The sequence below is a fragment of the Piliocolobus tephrosceles genome, chromosome 11 (genome assembly GCF_002776525.5).
Source record: "Piliocolobus tephrosceles isolate RC106 chromosome 11, ASM277652v3, whole genome shotgun sequence".
Lineage (NCBI taxonomy): Eukaryota > Metazoa > Chordata > Mammalia > Primates > Cercopithecidae > Piliocolobus > Piliocolobus tephrosceles.
In genome coordinates, this window is record NC_045444.1 from 25816980 (window position 1) to 25830376 (window position 13397).

Sequence of the window (13397 nt, forward strand, 5' to 3'; positions counted from 1 at the left end):
ATTGTGTCTTCAGAATATTAAAGCCACTTTTGTAATATTTTATTTCAGCTGGAGATTTTCTTACAACTTAGATGGAGTTTAGCTTTATTGAAAAGAGATCTTAAACACTCTTTACGCCGAGATCTATTAGCTTGGGTTAATCATATGATCGCAGTGACTGGCACAAAATTGACCAACCCTAAATGTTAGTATAGCTTAGTTAAATTTTGTTTATTGCTAAAGATTTATCACTGCTGTTTCCCATGGGGGTGTGGTTGAATAAAGTGTTCTGAGCTGCATTGGTGCATGCTTGATACTTGCATTTGTGTGTGCTTGATACTTTTGATTTAGGGGATCTAGAGGACATTTTCACTGGGATGAGGATGCTTGCATATGTAATCGTACTAAGAATTAATAGAAAAGCCAGGACCAAACTGACTTGTTTATAGGGGTTGTGCAGACCCATCTAGACATTTTCAGTGTCTTGCTTTGAATAATTAAGCTATACTAACTGCATAAATAGTTGAGTATAAAATTTAACTATAATGGGAAAGAGATAAATATAAGTAGTCATTTACAATTATGGTAATTCAAGGGGGTTGAAAGTTGAATTGGTAGAAATTTAGTTGAAGAGGGTTTCTTATACTAGGGAATATTTGATTTAAAGTGTCATTCACTAGGGTAGTGCTTTCAACGGGTTATATTCAAGGCATTATACTAGTATTAGGGTGAAAATCTAGTTACTGTATTTATTAGATATGGAGGCTTATTTGGTAGGTATCTTGAGATTTTTGGGAAAAATTTTATATCAGTCGAGGGATAGTTGTTGGGATATTCATGATTAGAATATAACTTTTGGGCTCTGACTGGGTTGCATTTTAGTCTCTTGTTTTTGGGGTTTGACAAGGGCCATTTACCTATGTTGATGATAAAGTCAGAGATGTGGGGGATGTTGTGCGTTAAACAGAAAATAGTTCTTGAAAATAGAGGTACATGATTGTGCATACGTGTCTATTGATTATGTCCTTTAAGCATGAATGAAGACCTTCCGGTTGTTATGTGAGGTTAGAATATTCAATATAAGCTCAGCTTCTACAATTGGTTTGGCAGAAATCAAATCCAAGTTTGTCTGCAGCTGATTCAGAGGGGACTAGGTCTTCTGCGATGGTGACTAGTAGCATCCCCAAAAGTGAAAAATACCAAATGCATGATCGTACTCCCATGACTGGTTAATAGAATGATAGTCACTAGTCCATCAATATGTCTTATTTAAGGGGAAAGTGTGGGTGACCTTAACTGTATGGCCCTGAGGTAAGAACCAGATACCTAGTGTAGTTTCAGTAAAGTTACCCCCAAATGTTATGGGCCTGGAGCGAGGAAGGTAGTACTCCCGAGTGGGATGATGATTTCTCAAAGGTTGATAGATTAAGAGACAAAATTTGGTGGGGGACATCCATGTTGGCAGGGATTTTTTGTTGACTGAGTGTACTATGTACAGTGAAAGATGTTATGTACTATGTAATATCAAGGATCTTTAGTATTGACTAAAAGAACTAGAAAAGAAATGGGTAGTCATTCTTCTACTGAATAGTCAGTGCTTCTAGATGGGAGCAGAGCACTGCCTCGAACCAAGCTTCACAGTCGTTCAGAAAACGATACATCTGGAAAATATGGCAGACATCTGGGACAGTTCTCAAGAAAAGAAGGGCTGTTTGCGCACTGAGAAGCTTGGTGCTGTCCTGTTGAATATGTTGAACGTTATGCCACAACATTGGGCCAGATTCAGGGGTGGCAGGCAGGTGGGGATTACAGGAACCCTGGGATTTTTATGCACTTCTTTGTTTCATTATTTAAAGAAATATATTGAAATGAGAGAGAATAATCATAATGGATTGTAGCACACAGCCAGTAGCATATGTGAAGGTGAAAAGGATCAGAAGTTATAAACCTAAAAAATATAACAAAAAGGCATCAAACTGACATAAAATGAGAACAAAGAAATCATTGCACATCCTATCTGCTGAACAGCTCTAGAACTACAGCATTTTCTCTGTAATTCAACATTAGTAAATAGAAAAGAAAAATGAAGAGCCCCTCGGACTATTTTTTTTTTTAATTACATAAAACAAATGAGAACACCATTCTGTAGACTTACAGAAATGTTGCCAAAAGATAACTTTTGAAAACTGGTTGGTATTATGAATAGAAAAAAGGAAACAAATAGTATGACACCTCAGCAGAAAACTCTGAGAAGAAAATACACACAGGAGAATAAACAGAGTTTTTAAAAAGTTTTAAAGCTGAGTAAGATAAGGAAGGACTCTATGTGCACTGAATTAAAATTCATCCCTGAGGTGCTTGCATGAGTGCACACACATGCTCACATATGCATACACAAGAAAGAAAATGAGTATACAGGGGAAAAAGCGAATCGGTAATACATGCCAGAAACTTGAAAATTTCTTCAAGAGTAAATGGGAGTGGTGAGGAAAAAAACTACTAAGATGATATAGGTTATAAAGGAAAAAAAAATGACTTAACCTAAGCATCGTAGGTGTTTCTGTATATTTAAGGAAAATTTGGACAGAAGTAATGAGAATCTTAAGGAAAATAGATCTCAGCTGAAAATATATTCTGGTAGGCAGACAAAATTAATAAAAAAGGTGTGTGCATTTTTGTCAAAATATTTTAATTGTAACTAGTTGTTTTGTTTTAAGCCTGAGGAAAAATGATACAAAGAAATACAAATACACTGGCCCCTAACAACATTGAATGTGTGAAAGCAGTGGGCCAACTTCAGCCTAATTTTGGAGGAAAAGGTTATAGCTTTAGAAATGTGCATCCAACTGAGTTGACATTTCTATTTGAAGGCCTTAGAGAAATATTTGTATATATGTGAAAGCTTAGCAAATATACTGCAGGTAAAGGCTTTTGATAAGTACTCTTTATGAAATCTACTCATAAAATAAAAATTTAGTCGAAATAAAAAAAAATCAAGAATGGAGAAATCATGCAGTAAAAAGAGCTGTAAGTTGTAAAAAAAGAAATACTAAATGTAAAAACAAGTTAAAATATTCCCAAATAAGGAAAAGAAGATAAAGAATACAAAAATACTTCTCTCGAAATAGTTTAAAAATAAAAATACAAACTATATCAACGAAGACTATGGACGTGAGTTGAATTAGGGAATTTAAGAATGTTAAATTTCTCATTTTAAGGGGGGAATACTTATTTTTAAATTCTGGATTCTATTGCTAGAATATTTTTTAAGTTGAAAGTACTTACCAGCGGAAAAAACAAATTTAAAATCAAAAGAGAAAAATAAAACCAAGCAATATAGCATCTATGTAGTATAAACAAACAAGAAACTGAATAAAAAATAAGTAAAAAAATGCACAAGGAAGATATAAAACCAAATATTTTAATATTATATTTTAAAAGCAGGATAGAAAAATTAAAGCATGACCCTAAAACAAAGAAAATACTCTGAAGTGGTAATTTTCTCTCTAGTTTTTTAACATAGTGGTAATTTTTCTTCCTTCTTTATGTATATTTTCTAAGTTTTCAAAAATGACTATAATTTTTACAATAAAAATACAGGTTGTGATAAAATAATGTAATGGTAACATTGGCTTCCTGTAATGTCACTTTGGATAAAAAAGAGATGCAAATGAGGGAAGATATGATGATCTTATAATAAGGAATACAAAATTAGGTATTAACTACCATTGTGTATAAGAGTAATGTTTTCTGAACTTCTAGGCCAGAGAATGTAAACATTATTAAATCCTAGGAAAGAAATGCTATCTTTACAGTGAATGGCATATCAAAGCCAGTGTGTGAGAATGTGAGTCTAAGTGTGTGTGTGTGTGTGTAGTTATGTGTTTAAATAAATTTCCTCAGCCATAACTGACAATTGTAGATTGTAACATTTGCATATATGTGAAAGCTCAGCACACACACTGCAGATATAGGCTTTTGATAAGTACTTTTAGTGAAATCTATTCATAAAATAATAATATACTCAAAGTAAAAAAATCAAAGAATAAATCCTGCAGTAAACAGAGCAATAAGTTGTAAAAAGATAAATACTAAAGGTAAAGGTTATTCTAGGTTTAAATCTCACTGTCCAGTTATTTCTTACTTAACTTTTATATTATCTGTTGAGATATGTTGTCAATCGAAACTTATATTCCATATATATATATATATATAGTATTTCCACAGAAAACTTTATTATTCAAACTCCTAAATGTATTCTTAAGTATATTTCACAGTTTATTCTGTGTGTGAAACAAGTATTTTCTCACTTATAAATGACTAGATTCCTGATCCAAGTAAGATGTGTATGGTTTCACTATCAAAGGCTAGAAGACTCATATCATTGACTCTCCAGGCCACTACTGCATAAGCAAGCTGGAAATCAAATTGCACCAGGAGGCACATAATTTATGTATTAAAACTGCAGAAGAAACCACAGCTGAAAAATTATCTTGGAGTGAACAAATGACTAAAGTATCAGAATTGCATTGCTTAAGTGCAACAATATCTTACAAATCCCATTCTAAAGGGACAGATTATCCATCAGAGAAAATGAATACATGCTAAGCATAGAATTTATCAAATAGTCCATCTTTAGTATCAATTTTTCTTTTGATTTTTGATCACTTTGAGTACAAAAAAAAAAAAAAGATGGGATTCACTAGAAACTATTTTTCAGAATAAATTACAGCCACATAAGTATAACATCTGCTAGAGAAAAGCCAAACCAAAAAATTCATTTCATCTATTTTTCTTTTTGTACACTAGATACTTGCACAGCACTGTATGAAGAAAACATTGTTGGGCCTTTGGATACAATAACATCAAAAACAAAATGTCTTTCTGAATAAAACTACTTCCCTATATTTTTTAATTGTCTTTATCTTTTTCAAGACTTGTTATCTTTCAAGGTATGTTAAGCTGGCAGTAGATGTGGTAGCAAAATTGAAAAATAAACCACTTTTTGGCTCTTTTATTCCTCACATTCAAAATACATAGTAGAAATTTTTGTGCCAGATTGCCCTAAAATCTTCATAAAGTAGTGCTTGAGTCTCTCCATTTCTTGCAAGTTATAGGCAAAATGTTCATATTTATGTAATGATTAAGAACTCTTAGTATACATTAGATTTTGCTGTATCATCTAGTATTGAGAAAGTCATTATTACAGTGATGAAAACGCATGGAGTATAAGATAAAACTGCTGTTAAAAAGGAGTTAGCTATATATTGCTTAGCTCACAGAATTCTTATTCTCTTATATTTTAATCTTTTAAATCAAACTACATGAAGAAGTTGAATCTGTACATAATATTAGTATTCTCAGAGGAATAAGATTTTATATCCAAAGGATGTATTTGAAGATATAGAAATGAGAGAGAATAAAGAAAAATCAACAATAATTTTTCAATTTCTTGCATCACATATACTAGTTTTCTCTGCGATTTGGAAATTGTGGGCATTTCGTATATTGCAATACATTTATAATAGCCATAACATGTACTTAGGATTGAACTTTCTTCATATCTCAGTCATCATCAAAATAGAAAGTAACATTCCTAGAAGAAAAGCACAGACTTTTCTTCAATTCTAAAACTAACCAAATAAGCAAATGACAAAACACAAAACAAAATAAAACACAATCACCGATACTGAAATGGACACAGATAAAACACATTTACATAAATAAATGACTTAATTTATGCAAAATTGTAAACGTTTCCAAATGAAACTTTTCCCTTTAGTCATAGCTTTTGACTGTTTACTACATAGGCACTTCATTAATACCAAACTTCTATAACTCATTCATCATTGACACTAAGGAATTAAAATCAAAACTTGGGAATACCACGATTTTGTTGAGCAGGGGCTTTTTTTTTTTTTTTTGGTTCCAGCTGATAGTAATTTAATAATGGGAGATAGAATATAGCTCTAAATCACTAGTTGTGATCAGGGACAATTTTGTTCCCCAGAAGACATTTGGCAATGTTTATAGACATTTGTTTGTTGCAACTTTAGGTGGTGGTACTGGCATTACTGAAATGGATAGAAGGAAAAGATAGTTCTAAATATCCGTCCCTATAAAGGAAAATAAATTACTTGGCAGAATGCCAAGAAGTTGAAACGCATTGCTCTAGATAACAAGGCATTTGGGTAGAGAAGCAAGTTTTATCAGGAAACATTAATTTTCATAAAATATCTCCCACAAAGCTTGAAGTAATAGTTTAGAAAGAATTTTTTTGATGGCATTTATAAAGAATTGTGACTTTGAAAGATAATTATAAACTTGAATTTCTAGCATTTATAAAAATTTTTGCAATAGAAAATTGGAATAGAACACAATAGAGCTATGGAAATAGATTAAATTAACTTTAGTTGAAAATAGATATTTATCATGTAAAGTAGCCACAGGGCTCCAGAGTTAAAAAACACATTCTGAGTTCTGTTGACTATTGTTTTCACTAGGGCCCTAGTGAGAATAGGTCATCAGTGTTGGGTCCCAACTGGCAGTCGGTTGCATATCGTATATTATTTGCTAAATATTAAACTAATGTTAACTGTATTAATATCACACCAATCCATGGGTTCTGTTTCTTTGAAATAATAATTTCAGTTGCATTTACACAGCTCTGATATCAAAAGGCCCCTTCAAATAACATAACTCGATGATAAGTAAATCAGACGCACCTGTATTTTCCATCTCTAGTCTGATGCTAAAAGTAGGTATAGCAAATAACCATTCTACTTACAAAAGAATGTGGAAATAGCATCTAATGGAATCTGATTTTCCATAAAGTACAATTTTGGGGAATAGAAAGGGACAGGAAGAGCTTTGGTTTGTTCAGCATGGTTGTCATGCTACTATGTATAGAAGCTTTCTATTGCAATGTGGAGTCTCTGACAGGCACAGGAAGGCAGGGAAAAGGAAAAAGTAAGGGGAGTGTTTCTACTTCATGAAGACAGATAATGCCTTCTTTGTTGTGCATTGAAAAATGATACAAGGATATCAGTTTTCCCCTGGAGAGTATTATGTTCTAAGGATATAAAAATGCCATGTTTACTAAAACAGTTTTCTCAGAATATTTAAGCTACATAAAGAAATTTTCTTATTTTTAAAAACTACCCAACACAAGCTCTTAAATATGTAGAATTTCATTTAAATAAGTCAGTCAACAATTTTTTATAAAGTATTTAACACTTCATTGTAGAAACATAGGCAAAATGACTATATTATAACCAAAATGAAAAATACTGTTCAATTTAAAAAATGTACTTAAACAAGAACCTGAAAAAGTTTATGATATGCATAACATTGTTCAAGCAAAATTGCACTAGTATTACATAAATCAATAGTTTATAAAGGCCTCAATATGGCAAAGTTTAGAAATAGGTAGTATGCATGCACATAGTACAACAAAAAGTCTTCTTATAAAACAGCAGTTTTTTTAATGCTTGTACAAAGGGATAAAGAGCAACCACATATTTAACATTTCATCTGTTAGGTTAATACATTATGACAGCTAAAAGTCAGTCATGTCTATCAGAGGAACAAAAAGCCCTCCAAAACTTGTGAATAAATCTTTTGTGCCTTTAAAGATATTTGTATAAAAATGCTATCCATTTTTTTAATACAACTTAAATAACACTCATTTCAACTCAAATTTGAAGATAAAACAAACCAAATGTGAATGGGGTCCATGTGTTCTGTAAAATCCAAGGAAACCTGAATACCAGAGCAACTGGTACAGCATTTAGACTCTCCTCCTTCGATTATGGGCAGATCATTGTTCTTCTACAACTTGGAAGGCTCTTGAATATATTTTGGATAGGGCAAATAATGGATTACTCATATTATATCTTGAAAATATTTACCAATCACTATGTGTACTAAAATGTCTGCTTTGCCCTTTGTTTTTGACCTAGCAAAGAGGATGCATTCACATAATTGAAATTCTGTCATCAATTTGTGTGCTTATGTATTATTCTTTAGTGTTCAGTGTAGTAAGGGGTTGGGTTAATCTTCCACAAAGTGCATGTACTGGGAAGAAATACCTAAGACACAAGTACCCAATGCCCTGTTGTGCTCTAGGCTGGCTATCAATCTCAAGACTGAGGGAGAACAAAAGGTCTTATTTAGTAGCAAGTGCAGTCTGCCAACTTTCAGTTATATTTTTGCTATGTTCTACCACCTAAATATAACTATTGCTTACAAGGTGTATACATTTAGTACGTCAGATAGAGTCCACTAAGTTTTGGAAAATGGAGTCATCTGTGTTCATGCAAATTATTAATTTTACATATTTTTAAATTTTTTCCTCAAAATTCTCATCTATTGGTTGGCAATCTAAGGCTAATTTCAAAGCAGGTGATGCTGAACTTGTGAGAGCTATATATTTTCAGCAGAGTCTGATTCAATTTTTATAGGCACAAAGAAGAGAGTTGACCATTCAATCATTTTCCCATCAATCAATTTAAAGAGAAAAATAAAATGACACTGTATTACAGCTTTCAAACCATATAATGGAAAAGTGCAGAGATTCTCTTTGATTAAGTACAACCAAAAAAGTTCATATAAAATAGATTGCTTATATTCACACTACAAAGGAATATGTTGTTTTTAATTTTAACAAATTCAAAGGTGTGTCATATCAGCAGCATTGTTGTAAATTGTACTGTAGTGCAGTTCTTTTTCATAAAAATACCATACAAATGGTCAATCAATAGTCATCAGCAAAACATAAACCCAAAAACTCAGAAAACAATTAACCAGGAAAAAGATAAAGAAAGAGGTAATGCTGATGCCAAAACAAGTATAATACTATTGGAACATACAAAAGTAATCCTTATATTTTATACATTTATACAGCATATAAAAGGTATCACTGATTATGCCACTGTCTCTCTTATACCAATTTCTATTTTCTTTGGAAGCAGTTCTTTCCTTTCATCAACACTTCCTAAGGAGTTTCGACAGTTTTGCCCATCCATATATAATTTTGCATATACCGGATTGGAGTAATTTGTTGGCTGAAGGAGAAAAAAATATATAATTTTATTATTGGCCTTGGCCACATAGTTATGTACTTCCTAGAATGTCCGTCTCCTAATCGTAACAATATTTATATGCAATACATTTAATTTATTAAATAGTAATTATTTAAAGGTTATTTATATGTTATGCTTACAGACTGTAGTCAACTCAAACAAGGTATTACATAAAACATAATTTTACATTTTGCAAGTAACTTGTAAACCTAAAAGGAGCTTTGCCATACATAAAAACCCAGAAAAAGTCTTTGCGAAAGCTATGTTCACTGAGACTTTATTATAAAAGCATAAAATGTGGAACTAAATTGTCATGTTTTCAGTTTTTGTGTTGTCCCCTTATTGCTATTACAAGCCAATCAGCAGCAAGTAACATGTGTTTTCAGAAAAGCGTTTGTTTGGTGCTTATAATGTTTCAATATGAACTTAAAAACAAGTAAACAAAAATGTAAAGAAATGTGTTAGTATAGCAGATTTAAAATAAAAGCAAGATTTTTTGCCTCAAACAACCTCTGTGTACTTATTAGAAATATTTTTGGACTTTTTCAAAGAATTGTGATGTACACAGTCATCTTAAGTTTCATAAACACTTACAGCATTTTGAAGTAGAATAGAGGCATGCAGTAGTTGACCTCTTTGAGTTGGAAAACATACAATGTTCATTATTTAACAAATTGCAGCTTATCCCAAGAAAGTTTTTCGTAGTGTGTGTTTGTTTTTGTTATTTTTTGTTCTGTTTTGTCTTTCCAAAAACAGTACATTAAATCTTAGTTACAACAAGGAAACATTATAATCTTTGAGCCACGTAATAGAGACAAACATGATAGAGAATGAGGATGAAAACAGCTAATGGGAAAGAGGATAAGGGACAGAATTCTCATCCCTAGGAATCTTGATATGCATCTTTTCTCCTCTTCTGCTTAAAATGAACTATGCAACTTTAGACGGAACAGCTTTCTCTAAACAAAGGTTACTTAATTGAAACATGTTTTTGAGAATGGTTGTGTTAGACCCTCTGTAATTTCTCAATATGATGACATATTTTAAAGTACAGTCTATTTAACTGCACATCAAATTTGTATATATTAAATAAACCACTATTAAAGGAAATGAATAAAATCAAAAGTTTAAATTATTCAGTTTAAATTTCTGGCTAGAGCTTCTTTTCTAAGAATAACAAATACTCATGTTCATTGTTAAGGGGCTGTAACATTTCCAAATCCAGTAGAAGCGAGATTTCTACTTAATGGCTTGCCTAAAATGATAATGTTTTCGATGTAATCTTGTATAGACAGAACACATAACATAAGCCCCCAATCTAAATGCTATTTTGAAATCTCTTGTTAATTAAAAACTTAATTAAAAACAAGCCTCTAAGTCTAGTAATCAACGTTTGATTGCGACGGTTCTGTGATGAAATGGACATGAAATAATGAATATTCTTCTCTCACCCCAGCAGTTAGTGGTCCTTTCAAATCAGAGTTTAGGTAGATGGGCGGCGCTGTGTGTGAAAGCTTGAAAGCACTGGGTCCTCCCCCTATGTATCTGGCCTGTATATAAACAGATAACTTTAGTTTCTGATCTAATATTATGGAACCACTTTTCATTGATACATATCATGTTAATTCATAAAAATAACATAAAACCCTTTAGCCTTAAGTCATTTACAGTGTGTTCATGTTAGCTTTAACAACTCAAAACAACTTAAAAGATCCAATATTAATATTAATTTATCTCTTATTAATTTATCTCTTTTACATATTACATATTAATTTAATTAATTACATATTATCTCTTTTACACTCTTCAAACTATTCTGTGGTTGCTCCCATAGTCAAATCTATTTTATGAACTGTGTTAAGTACTTTCAATCCTTTTGATTATAAGATACCATTGAACTAGAAATGTTACCCTCTTTGAAAATAACAGAAATGAGTGTTCTACAAAATTTTTTTCATATGTAATATAATTTATACTGATTAGATCATGCATATATCAAACCCTTGCAACAGAGTGAATATTCTGTAAGATTCATATGATTATTAAGGTTGCTTCAATGTGACCCTTTGTTTTTCACTACTGTCTAAACCTATTAGAACTAGCTGTAGTTACTCATTTGACAACAAATCACATTTACATTCAAATATCAGGATCCAGCTAGACTCAGTCATCTAAGTCATATTTGATGAAATTTTGGTTAGTCAGTCATCAAATTGGTAAATATTTATTGAGTATTATGCTCTAAGTACATTAAAATACATTTGGGTGGCACTGAAGCATAGGTTTATCTTCCTAGAGTAAATGTGAAAATTTTTTAAATGTGGTATAAAAAGCTATTGTCTTTAAGTGTACAAAATTGGATTAATTCTATCACTAGAAATAAAAGTGACGAGGAAAAAGTAAGAACCCTTCTTCATATGAAATATGCATAAAGTATATCCTCAGTAGTCTATATTATATGTATGAATACTATATTTTTATTCTTAAGAAAAATGCAAAGAATTTCAGAACTCTATTATTTAAGATGTCTTTCTCCTTCATAGATATAATAGATATAATAGATACACAGTGAACAATATGTATTGTATCTCCACTTGTGTGATATTTTAAAGTAGAAAATATCAAATGTAAGGATACCAGGATTTTTTCCTTGAAAAATTTCAGATGTAGCAGTGAATTAATTAATAAATAATAACTATAAAATTACATCTAATTAGAAAAATATTATAGTACTGTCCAACAGTACATAATGTATCCATGTGAAAAGATTGATTTTCATAGAACTGAATATTTGAGCATCAATTTCAGGCTTAGAAAGTCTAATCATGGATTCAGAACTAGATTGAATATGTGGAATCCTATTCAACTCCTTCAGGAACACCTGTGACTGTGATTGCAAAATAATTTCAATGTAGATTGGCCACATTGGATATTTACAATGTAAAAGTGCATTTTGATGAAGTAACTTTTATAAGTCAGAAAAATAACTATTAAATAAATAAGCCAAGAAAAGTTGTTTCATAATAGTAAATTGATACTCTTAATTTAGAGAAAAATGTTCTAAAATTATGAGAAAGAATATTCAGATAATTCAGTGAAGTAAGTCTTCACAAGTTTAACTGGATAATTGTATCATTTAGCTATTTCTCTTAAAAGTTGCCAACCTGAGCTTATAGTAATAAAAACTAATACATTTTTAAATTTAAAAGACTGTGGATTGTCAAGCTATATGTATCAATGAAATGTTTTAAACTAGTAAGGATATTATGACAGAAAAATGTTTCTCAAAAGTAATTTAATTGCAAAGAAGTCCAGGGACACAGCTTATCTGGCTCGTCATTTAAACATTACTGGAAACAACATATTTGACAATAAAGTACTGTACTCTTTTATATTTAAAAATACACCGATCAAGATTTTTACACTAAGCTGTATATCTAGATTTGCTAATACCTCAACACATTTGATCAGATAATTATTTTACATAAATTACACATATTTATGAGATACTGTGTTATGTTTTTATACATGTATACATTGCAGAAAAATAAAGTCAGAGTATTTAGCATATCTGTCACTTCATATATAGTTATGATTTTTTGTGGTGAGAACATTAAAAATCCTCTTTTCTAGCTATTTTGAAATATACAATACAATATTGTCAACCACCATCACCTAACTGCAATAGAACACCAAAACTCATTCCTCCTATCTGACTGTGACTTTGTACCCATTGACCAACATCTATCTTACTTCCTCCTCCCCTCTCCATCCTCTAGTAACCTATATTCCACTCTCTACTTCAATATTAACTTCTATAGATTCCACATGTGAGTGAGATCATGTGGTATTTGTCATTCTGTGCCTGGCTTATTTCACATGTAACAATATTTTCCAGCTTCATCCAGTTGCCTCAAATGACAGGATTTCTTTCATTTTATGGCTGAATATAATTTTCTTTATTCACTGTTGATGTACACTTAGGTTGATTCTATATCTTGGCTATTGTGAGTAATGCTGTAAAAGAAACATGGAAGTACAGGTATCTCTTCAATGTACTGATTTCCTGCTTATTATGCATCAATTAAAACAAAAAATAAATTTTAAAAGAAGGATGCCATGTCTGAGGTGATGAAAACGAAACTATCTTGTTAGTATCCAGTTCTTACCAAACTAAAACCCCATAGAACCACACTGTAAGGAATACTGGGAGGAATTGGGTAGAAATATCCCACCAAACTACTTTTCAGTCATATTGCTAGAGGCTGTGCATGTGTTGGTCTTCTCCTTGCATACATTTCAACGTTGAGAGTCAGTAGCTTTACTTTATAATAG

General features: G+C 31.5%; 1 protein-coding gene across 1 annotated transcript in view; it reads right to left on the reverse strand.

Annotated features, from left to right (window-relative positions):
• Window positions 1-8903: 8903 nt before the first annotated feature.
• LRP1B (LDL receptor related protein 1B) overlaps window positions 8904-13397 on the reverse strand; it is a 1636277-nt gene continuing 1631783 nt past the window's right edge. The window contains exons 83-84 of the mRNA XM_026453105.1: window positions 10514-10612; window positions 8904-9044 (exon numbers count right to left, since the gene is read on the reverse strand). Of these exons, the coding sequence (XP_026308890.1) occupies window positions 8904-9044; window positions 10514-10612 (240 nt within the window). The remainder of the gene's footprint in view (window positions 9045-10513; window positions 10613-13397) is intronic.